Genomic DNA, 10,545 nt, shown 5'->3' with positions numbered 1-10,545 from the left:
CAGCTGGGACTCAGCCCCCGCCCGGCGCCTGGCCACCGGTTCGCCACCACCCCCGGGACAGAGCGCCCTGGGCTGCTGCCTAGCCGTGGAGGTTCCCGGCGACTTTCAGGGATCCCACCACACAGCCGCCCCCAGCACGGGCACGTTCCCTCGAGCTTTGCCCCACTGATACCAGGATGCTTTCACCCCACGGGATGTGGATCACCGTTCCCCCAAGCCAGTGGCACGGGGAAATTAAACGACTCGAGGATCTCTTGTGGCTTTAAAACAGGGACTCGAACCCTTAATCTTCTGATCCGAAGTCAGACGCCTTATCCATTAGGCCACGTGGTCCCTCCTAACTCTGCTCTGGGGACAGTGACACACAGTGGGGTGGGGGCGTCCTGGGGGTACCCCTGTCATCCGTTGTGCATTGCCCACTCTCCCATCCCTCCTGGCATTGCAGCTGTTCCTCCTGGCCCAACGCTGGTGATGGGGTGAGTGGGCGAAGGGTCCCTTCCCGTATGGCACCCCGTGTGCCAGTAGGTCATTGTAGACCCCCCCCAACCTCAGTTTACTCCGTGTGTGCTGATGGAGACTGTGCTGTGCAGGAATCCTGGAGGCTGGAGAGGTTACATTCCCTTCCTGCCACCAGCTTCACTGCCCGCTGCTCAAGCTATGCTTCTGAGGATGCCAGCGACTCAGAACACAAATGCAACGCAAAGTGCAAAAAGCAGACACCATCCAAGAGACACCCACACCCCCCAACACAGAGCAGCTGGGGTCACCCTGCCCCTCCAGGTGCCGGGGGTACGTGAGTACAGGCCTTCCCTGCCATAGCCCCACAGAAAGGCAAAGCCAAGGATGTCATGTCCAGCCGGGGCATGTCCAGCCTTAAGCAGGAGGGAAGGAGTGTTTGACTCCCAGGGTCGGGCATTGCTGGTGAAGGAAGAAGAACTGGGACAGCAGGGACCCTGGAGACAACACATCCTTTCCTGTGACAGCATTCAGTGTGGTGGTCACAGTGTCAATGAGCTGCTGGTGATGGGCACCTGCTGTAATGTAGCACCGCTACAGCATAACAGCAACGAGAAACACCACCAGCCTCGTTAAGCTCCTGTTAGTTATCAATAACACCTCCTGCGCTCTCCTCCCAGTGCAGCTTTGCCTCTCCCCAAAACCTGCATTTCTCATCTAATCCTAAAAGAAGAGTGTTGTGGTTTAGCCCCAGCCAGCAATGAAGCACCGCACAGCCGCTCGCTCACTTCTCCCCCCCGCCCCCCCCAAGGATTACAGAGCCCTGGATGTTGTGGTTTAACCTGGCAGGCAGCCAAACACCACACAGCTGCTCGCTTACTTCGCCCCCCCCCCGTGGGATGGGGGAGAGAATCGGCAGGGTAAAAGTGAGAAAAATCATGCGCTGAGATAAAGACAGTTTAATAGGTAAAGCAAAAGCCACTCATGCAAGCAAAGCAAAACAAGGAATTCATTCACTCCTTCCCATCGGCATGCAGGTGTTCAGCCACCTCCAGGAAGGTAGGGCTCCATCACACATAATGGTTACTTGGGAAGACAAACGCCATCACTCCAAACGTCCCTCCCTTCCTGCTTCTTCCCCCAGCTTTATATGCTGAGCATGACATCATATGGTATAGAATACCCCATTGGCCACTTGGGTTAGCTGTCCTGGCTATGCTCGCTCCCAGCTTCTTGTGCACCTGGCTGAGCATGGGAAGCTGAAAAGTCCTTCAATACTGTAAGCACTACTTAGCAACAACTAAAACATCAGTGTGTTATCAACATTATTCTCACATTAAATCCAAAATACAGCACTGTACCAGCTACTAGGAAGAAAATTAACTCTATCCCAGATGAAACAAGGACAAAGGAGTTTCCCAAAGCCAGATCCAGGACAGGAAGGTATTTTAACCTCTTCTGCGGCCACGGGAGGTTTTGGGGATATGGTGGTTCCTGGGGCACGTTCAGCTCAGCTTCAGACAACATGTCTTTTCCAATGTGTCTTTCAAACGAAAGCTGAGCAGAGACGTCCTGGAGAGAAAAGGCTGCACTAGAAGAGCTCTTGTGCTCTGTGGGTGTGCAAAGCTTCCCAGTTCTGTGGCAGCAGCTGGCAGATGAACCGGAGCACGCAGCAGCCACCCCAGCTCCATCCGCTCCTGGGCCCCCCGAGAGCTCGCCAGGGCATAGGGGTATGGGGGGGATGTAAGGTGCAAATTCCATCAGTGTTGGAGGAGGAGAAGCTAGTGCGATGGGGGAGCACAGGTGGGCAGCGCCGTGCTGGATGTATCGTGGGGATAACATAAGTGGATCAGGTGCCTGACTGCGGAGTAGGGGTGAAGGGTCCGAGCCCCCCATGGCTGAGCGTCCCTTGGTCCCAGGGTCTCACTCCAGGGTGCAGGCAGGGCTCCTTGCTGCTGGCAGCAGTTGCCTGCTCTTGCCCAGCACCAGGGGATTTGCAGCCCTGAGAAAGCCTCATGTCACTGCGCCATTTCTTCCTGGGGCTGTTTTCTTCCCTCTCTGCACCCTGGTCCTCGCCCACCAGCCAGCAAAGATGCTCCCACTCATGAGGAGCAGCACAGGTTCAGCCTTCTGCTGCCTGAGACAGTGCTCCAGAGGCAGGACAGGAGAGAAACAGCAGGAACAAAACCTGGTGCCACCCAAGCGAGGCCATCGCTGATGGAAATCCCTCAGCCCACACAGTGAACTAGCCCAGGCCCCTCACGATGCTGCCACCAGGACATCCCAGCGGGACTGTGGGTACAGCATCTCCAGGAGATGCAAAGAAAATGCTGCCCGAAGGAAGCCAAATGATCATCTTGTTCCTGAAACAAAAGCCCCCAAGAGCCACCTGATGCTACCCCAACAGAAGGATGCAAAAAATGTGCTCTCACCGTGCTTTCAACCACAGTCCTGAAGCTGGTCACCCAAAGAGGTGGAAGTCAACTGATGCCAGGTAATACCAGCCTGGAGACACCCCTTTAGCCCCTTTCCCCAGCCCCCAAAGCAGGCAGGGTTTGCTGAGTGGCGCAGGGACCTGCAGCTCGGCTGCCTGGGGCTGCCAGGGTCCAGCAGCCGGGGCTTCAGGTTTGCTGCTTTCCAGGCAGCAGAGTAATTTCCTCCCACACCTAACAGAGAAAAATTACTTGGAAAGAAACTTCACTTTAGGTTTTACTAGTGTGATATCACCCTGACCGCAGCTGCCTTTTAAAATCCATTAACTCCGTAGCAAAAAGGCCTTCCAAGCAGCTTTTTAATGCAAGAAGCCTGAGAGGGCATTATACCAAAGGCACTTACATGGAGAACTCTGGTCCCAAGGCACCACAGCCAAACTGCAAGACCCCCAACCACCAGCCCCTCGCAGAGATGCGGTTTCTAGTGGAGGAGTAAAGCTTTCTTCCCGTTAGAGCTTGTCCTGCTCCGGGAAGAGGTTTGCATGACACCTGCAAGGTAGTAATCCCTCAGCATCAGTAGCTTTTTGTTGGGGATCAGATGCAGTTGATGATACAGGGAGCATCCAGAGGGGGTAAAAATGCAACCGAAATTCCCTGCTCAGCCCTGACCAACACAGACCCAGCTCTGCCCAGACAATGCTGAAAAAACAGTTTTAACTGCTCTGCTTTTGCACCTTCTGGGACACCTTGGAAGGTGGCTGTGCTCCAGGCGGATGGGGCAGTGATGGACGCACTCTCCCCTCCAAAAACCATCCTTTCATTAACACCTCTCCAAAAATCATCCTTTCACTAACAGGTCCCAAGATTGTTATTCCCTCAGTAACAGCTTCACTTGAGCGCTCAGCACATGGGAGTGCACAACTGGCCGGATGAAACATCTGTCTTTGCACTGAAGCCTGAGGCAGTTTGTAGCTGCTCCTCGTTGCTTCCCTTTTTCATGACATCTAAATTGGGACCCCTGGCTAGGAGCACATCATCCCAACAGCATTGCATACAGCCTGTGTACAGCAGTTTTTGGCACAATGAGAAAGTCTGGAGATGCCACAGGGACCTCGCTGCCCCAAAACGCCTGTCGTGGCCTACCCCAACCTCCCTCTTCAGTCTCCCCCTCTGCAAGCTCTGTCTCTGGTGGCTGTGCTCACACACACACATTCGGCAGCACTGTTTTATTTGCACTTCTGGGTTCTCACGTTACATTAATCTCCTTAATTGATACCTGCAACCAGGGATGGGAACATCTTCCCACCAAGCAGCCAAAGCCAGTGTCCACTGGGCAGCAGCAGCAGTAGGAGGCCCGGCAGTGCTGCGCAAGGCTGGAGAAGGAGAAGGAACACGGAAATGGGGTTGGCACCGGCAAAAGTTGAGATCACCCCAGATGGGACTCGAACCCACAATCCCTGGCTTAGGAGGCCAGTGCCTTATCCATTAGGCCACTGGGGCTGCGCAGCGTACACACCCCGACCCGTGGGAACGGCCCCGACCCCGACGCCCTCCCGCCCCGCGGGACCTTGCGCTGCGGGGGTGCAAACATGGTCGTGCGTGTAACCCACGCGGGGGAATCACCCCGGGGCTCCAGAGGAAGGAGAAGCGGAGCTGGGCTGTACCAGGAGCGGCAGGGCACGGGACCAAACCTGGGTTCGCTTTTTCCCTGCACCCCCCTATAAAGGGAAGGTATGCGAAGAGAGAAGGGTGGAAATCTGGATTGGGTTTAAAAGTAGGGGGAAAAGGGCCGACCACGAAGGGACTCGAACCCTCAATCTTCTGATCCGAAGTCAGACGCCTTATCCATTAGGCCACGCGGTCACTAGTACTACAGGGCCCCCCCACCGATGCTGCCAACCCCCCGGGCCCCACTGGAGCCCCCAGGACTCTGGCTGCGCTGCCGGGGTACCAGCGCTGGAGCACCCCGGGTGCTGGGGGCACGATGGGATGCCAGAAGACATGGCTGGGAAAGGACTGTCCGTTGCCGCAGCCAGGCTGTGGGGAAATCAAGGGTGGGACTTGGCGGCTGCCATTGCTGCGCTGGAGCCAGGGGACAGTCCTGCAGCCAGGGCTTGGGTGCTTTGCTGGGAAGAGGCAGAAGCGGGGTGCTGCGCAGGGAGGGCTTTCACAGACATCCAAGTCACCCCACCGTCTCACCCAACCTTGCAAGTGCCACATGGATCCGGCTTCCCTCCCTCTTCTGCCCCCCATGGCGAGCTGCTGCAGGAGGGATGTTGTGCAGGGTGCACAGTGGAGCCAAGGACCTTGCTGCAACAGGACACTGTGGGTACCAGCAGTTTGCAGAGCAACTGGATAGATTTGCAGCTTCCGTGTACTCACATCCCACCAGCTGCTGGCAGATGTAAGGGACTGTTGGAGGCCAAGTCACTTCTAGCACCATTCTGGGGGCTCAACGTTGTCCCACCTCCAGTGACACTGTCACCCACCAGCATAAGCTCCTATAACCAACACAGCCCTCAAGCCCCAGCACAGAGGTCACCCCTACTTCTCCTCATGCCCCTTATGTCGGAGTCAAACCCTGTCTTATGGTCCATACGCTTCCCACCTCCTATCTCAGACACAGCTAGAGGCCACAATAATAAGGTGCCACCTACGATGTCCCAGCGGGATGGGACTTTCTAAGCACACATGAATTGGAACTGCCTCCCTGCAAGGGCACCATCACTTCGAGCACCTGAAGGTATCGCTGCAATCACAGCATAAAAAATAGCGAGTGATGGAGAGGAGGGTGGCTGAAGGAAAGACAGATGGAGATGTAAAAATAAAGTCTCTGAGTCTTTCATCCTAATTGTGAGGACTTGGAACAGCACCTTGAGAGCACAGGAGATCAGCAAGGAAGTAGAAACAGAAAATCAATGGGTGAGTGAAAGGTTCAGTGCTTTGGGAAATGGGGACATGCTCTAAGACCCCACAGCCTGGGCTGCTATGGAACAGGACAGGGCTTGAAGGAGAGCAGCCTCCCCTCCGCCTCCCCAGCACCCGTCACGTTGCACAAGCACTGATTCCTATTGCATTTCAGGGGGGTTGCAGCAGACTCTCTGCCCTGGAAATGAGACAAGATTTGTTTCTGAGTGGCTCTGGCTCCTCGCCTTTTCTTTGTGAAGATGGGCCCTTTCTTTTCCTATTGCTCAGATTGTTGGATTTTTTTTTTAAATGACCTTATTTTTCCTTTACCACAACTAAAAGCTGCTCCCAAGAGGCAGCTGAGTGCATCAAACTATTAGCAAATTCTTCTTTCCGATGCAAATAAATACATAAAAAGTCTAGCTTCTGTTTACAAAATATCCGTCCCTCATTAATAAATATCAAATCAATTTCTACATAACAAATGACGTGTCCTGGAACTGTTCATAAGACACACGGTACCATTTGCCTCCTTATTTAGAAGCAAGAGATGATGCAGCGAGCTTTTATAGCTATCCTCACCTTTTCTCTTGCGACAGGTAAGTTCACGAGGGTTAGAAAAGCTTGGAGGAATTCTGTTCTCATCTATGTGAGAAGGGATTTGCCTGTGTTAAGAATATTTTTTGTATCCATAGCTCCATACCCTTTCTCTTTTGGTACATCTCTCTCTCACAGGTTGAGATCTTGCCTGATCCTTTCCTGATTCAAGTGGAATTTTTTTCTAGCAGGGGCTGCTCCGAGGTACGTCTGCACCTATTATGACGTTGTTGAGTACCTGAACATTTCCTCTCACAGCAAGCTGCATGCACACATACTGCCCAAGACAAACTTGAAGGAGCCTCTGGAAGTGAAGATGGATTTTATGCTAGTGGCTATTCTCTCTGTGGTAAGGACCCAAAACTCCTGTCAAGTCTTTATAGCAGAAAGTGGGGTGATTGCTAGATTGGGGACTGAGTCTTCTGCCAGGCAGGGCTGGGCCAGCAAGGCCACCGGGATGAGAATCAGCCCTGCCACTTCTTCAGCTTTCTGCTGTTTGAAAGCATTTTTGGAATATCTGGAGTATTTTCTCCCACCTACTTCTGGGAAAAAGTCCAGAGGCAGGCACAGACAAACAGCGCGCTTTATACCAGGCTCTAGAAGCAACTGTGTGGAGTGCCTGAACTGAGCAATGCAGTTGCAGGGCACTGGCATGTAAATGTTAACAATAATCTATTTTTTTTCAAACCATTGGATCATTTGCTCCCTCTTCTCTTCAACCGTAGACCAAGATCCTTGAGCTCTCCTCCTGAGCTGAGTTCTTGCAACCTGTGCTAACCACTGCAAGAATGACAGGGGAGAGCTTCTGGGCTCTGCATTGGAGGTACCTAAGAAAATCAGCTAAATATCCTCCCTTTTGTTTCTCCAGGTTGAAAAGCTCCAGACGGTCACTTTTTACATTGTGTTGAACCTGGTAGGTCCCTCGAGAGCGTTTCTCTCCCGTGATGCCCAGCACTATGGCTGGTGCCGAGCCCGGCACTCATTTCTTTCCTGCAACTTCTTTCCCCAGGAGTGGAAAAACACTGTTGCAACCTGGGACCCACAGGATTTCTGCAACATTTCCAAAGTCGTTCTGCCTACGGATACATATTGGTCTCCCCCCATCTTCATTTTAGAGCGGTAGGTTCCCCTTTCATTTTTATCCACTGGCTTAAGAGAAATACAATGGATGCAAACTGTTAGTATTATTGTAGGAAAAGAGATAAACTCATACGGTTAAAAGTTGTTCTCATGAGCTCTCTGTAACCAAGAGCCTCGTAATTTAGATTAATGACGACCACAGTTTATACAAAGCACATTGTGGCTCTGTAATACTGTAATATCTCCAGAAATGTCCCATACAGGCTGTAGCTAAAGCTGAGGAAGCATCAGAGACCAGCAGTGTCGTGGAATGGAATGACCCATAGCAGTTTGTTGTAAGATAGGGGATAGAGCACTGTGGGTCTGACAGAGGGATGGGCACTGCTGCTAGCTCTTCAGCTGGGGGGGGAAGGAAGGGGAGGCAGCTCTGCAGCAAGCAGAGCCAGCAATGAGCCCCTGTCCCAGGTGAGAGTGGGAAGCAGAGGGGAGAGAGCAAGAAGTTTCCTTAGGAGATGCAGGGGGAAAAACTAACTGTCTTATGCATGAGTTCAGCTACTACAAACCTTAGTCCAGAGGCACTCACCACCCTTCTTCAAGCCTCAGGTTTCCTCTCCTCACTACTACTTCCCATGACTGGGTGACAACACGGAGCCCCCCTGAAAGGATGCTTACAGCCCAGGCTTTTGTGGGACTGAGGAGCATTGCAGCATCTTGGAGCTCAGTCACTCTCCACTTTTGTTTCCTCCAGAGTGAATGGACAAAACTCGAACTTGGATTATATGGCCGTCATGCACAATGGCAGCTTCAACTCCACCCAGCCCTTCCAGGTTACCTTAACGTGCAGCTTGGTGATCCTCAAGTTTCCCTTTGACACCCAAACGTGCAATTTGAGCATAGCTTCATTTCTCTACCCAGGTACAGCGGCAAACTGAGTTTTACCATAGCTAGGCTAAATTTGCAGAAGGAGGAATAGATGAGATGGACCCTGGCTAACACCTGGGTTCCCTTAGCAGCACCACATGCTCACACTTTAGTGGGGTTGAGGTCATGTAACACCAGGGAAAATGAGCTAAAGGACCATAATTCTGTTCTGCCACATTTCCCAGCAACATCTCTGGAAGCATCTGGATGTTCTGTGGCAAGTCCCTCCCCCCCAGGATTGGTCTCTATAAACCAAGAGACTAGCAGGTTTCTTGCAACAAGGCTACTTGTTCACATATGATTTTGCAGGACTGATCTTTAAACACACATGAAAGCCATGGAAACAAGAGGAAATTAAGGACAATTTGAGGGATCCAAGATGCAGTCAGAGTTCATCCCAACAGGAAAGACTGAAAAATAAGCAGAGGCAACACAAACCCCTCCAGCTCCCATCTGCAAAAGGACAACTGTCCTAATTCACCAGAGATTTCCCCTCTGATCCACGTTCCCAGAGGTCCAGCCAAGTCTCTTCACGAGTCCCTTTTAATTTCTCCCTGATGGGCTAAGAAACACCAGCAGTGCAAGAAACATTGCCTTTCCCCATCTGCATGCTCTTGGTTGGGAGGGAAAGGGAGAGGAAATAACTGACCTTTAATAAATACCTAAATTTTGCAACTTCTCTCCTCCTCTCCCTCCTGCCCAAGCAGTAACAGACCTTGTCATGAAGACGAGACGGACACCAGCTGAGATGATGAAAGACAGCCAGAGTTACTTCTTAACTGATGGAGAATGGAAGTTTACCAACCTGAGCATCATTGAACACATAGAAGAGCTGGATGATGGAGAATTTTCTGTGGTCACCTACATGGTACGGTGGTACTTTCATATTATATTGCACTAATTTGCCACCAAAAAAAAAAAGTATGAAACGATAATTTTCTACATTAGGGAACAAGCATTTGCCCAACACAGTAAGTTATCTCCTGCTCACCTAAGTTTTGTCCATCTTCTTCAACAGATTTCCATGGAGAGACGACCCACTCTGTATATTTTGAACCTGATCCTCCCAACATGTGCCCTGTATCTGCTGGATATGGCTGTGTTGTTTGGACCCAGTTCTCTCGAGGAGAAAATAAATTTCCAGATTGCCATTATCCTTGGCAGCTCCATGTTGGCTGTGATTCTCAACAATATCCTTCCAACTTCCTCCAACAAACCACCTGTAATAGGTACCCATCTTTACTGAATAAAAACTAACTGATTTTTACACAGGTATGAACTCTAAGGGAGGTCTTTGGGCATTTATGGACACATTCATCAACACTGAAGTCATGAACAGCTAAGCTTTATCAGCTTGCTGGAGTCAGAAATTTCCCCTCTTCCCCACCAGGCAACTGAACGCAGACAGGATTACAGATTCAAGAAAACTATGCCAATTACCAAGGGCTTTGTTTGTTTTCCTGTTGTTCTGCAGTGGTATTCTTCTTAGGCACCTTCCTGCTCATGATCATGGCTGTGTTAGACACCTTCTTCCTATTGCACCAGCAGCACAAATCCCTACGCTTAGACAAGGTTCTCAGAAGCTTCCAGCAAGGTAAAGCAACTCATAACCTCTTAAAACAAGTAGGTTGGGTTACCTGCATTTTACTGCAGGTTCCTTTGAGCGAGGGTGGGTTTCCTCAGGGCAAGCAGTGCCCCAGACAGTATCAGTCACGGTGGTCACCCAGCAACCCCCCTATACTGACATATGCTATTTGCTCTTTGCAGATGTGCACATTGAGCTGGCAATGAGAGCCATGAACAACCAGACCATGAAACACCTCGCCAAGGAAGATCCCCAACTGCTGACCCTTCCCAAGATGGCCCAGGAAAAAGGGCAACCAGCCAAGCCCCACTGGCAACTGCAGGAGCAGGATCTATTTCTGCCAGTTCTGGAGAAGGTGCTTTTCTACAGTCACTTCTTCCTGTCCCTGGTTTTTTTTACTATTATTTCTATAAAATGGAGCAGCTAGAGACCATCTCTGCACAGTGCTCATTCAGTCTTTCTCCACTGTAGTGCTTCTAACCCCTCCACTGTAATTTTTTTTCCTGCTTGATTCATAGAGCTGCAGTTGTTTCAGTTGCCTAAATAAAATGAAACCGCCCCGCCCCC

General features: G+C 51.3%; 1 protein-coding gene and 2 non-coding genes across 3 annotated transcripts; 1 reads left to right on the top strand and 2 right to left on the bottom strand.

Moving 5' to 3' along the window:
* Positions 1 to 4,315: 4,315 nt before the first annotated feature.
* Positions 4,316 to 4,388, bottom strand: TRNAR-CCU. The gene has a single exon. It is a non-coding gene; the product is annotated as a tRNA-Arg (tRNA).
* Positions 4,389 to 4,678: 290 nt separating this feature from the next.
* On the bottom strand, positions 4,679 to 4,751 carry TRNAR-UCG. The gene has a single exon. It is a non-coding gene; the product is annotated as a tRNA-Arg (tRNA).
* Positions 4,752 to 6,348: 1,597 nt separating this feature from the next.
* Positions 6,349 to 10,405, top strand: LOC104076725 (5-hydroxytryptamine receptor 3A-like). The gene is made up of 9 exons (XM_009577690.1): positions 6,349 to 6,394; positions 6,581 to 6,741; positions 7,261 to 7,305; positions 7,402 to 7,511; positions 8,221 to 8,387; positions 9,101 to 9,261; positions 9,412 to 9,622; positions 9,868 to 9,987; positions 10,161 to 10,405. Exons 1-9 carry the CDS (start codon positions 6,349 to 6,351, stop codon positions 10,403 to 10,405), a joined length of 1,266 nt encoding a protein of 421 aa, XP_009575985.1.
* The last annotated feature ends 140 nt before the right edge of the window (positions 10,406 to 10,545 follow it).

This window comes from Fulmarus glacialis, unplaced genomic scaffold, assembly GCF_000690835.1.
Source record: "Fulmarus glacialis isolate BGI_N327 unplaced genomic scaffold, ASM69083v1 scaffold41045, whole genome shotgun sequence".
NCBI classification, from domain to species: domain Eukaryota; kingdom Metazoa; phylum Chordata; class Aves; order Procellariiformes; family Procellariidae; genus Fulmarus; species Fulmarus glacialis.
This window is presented reverse-complemented; position numbering and strand designations above follow the sequence as displayed.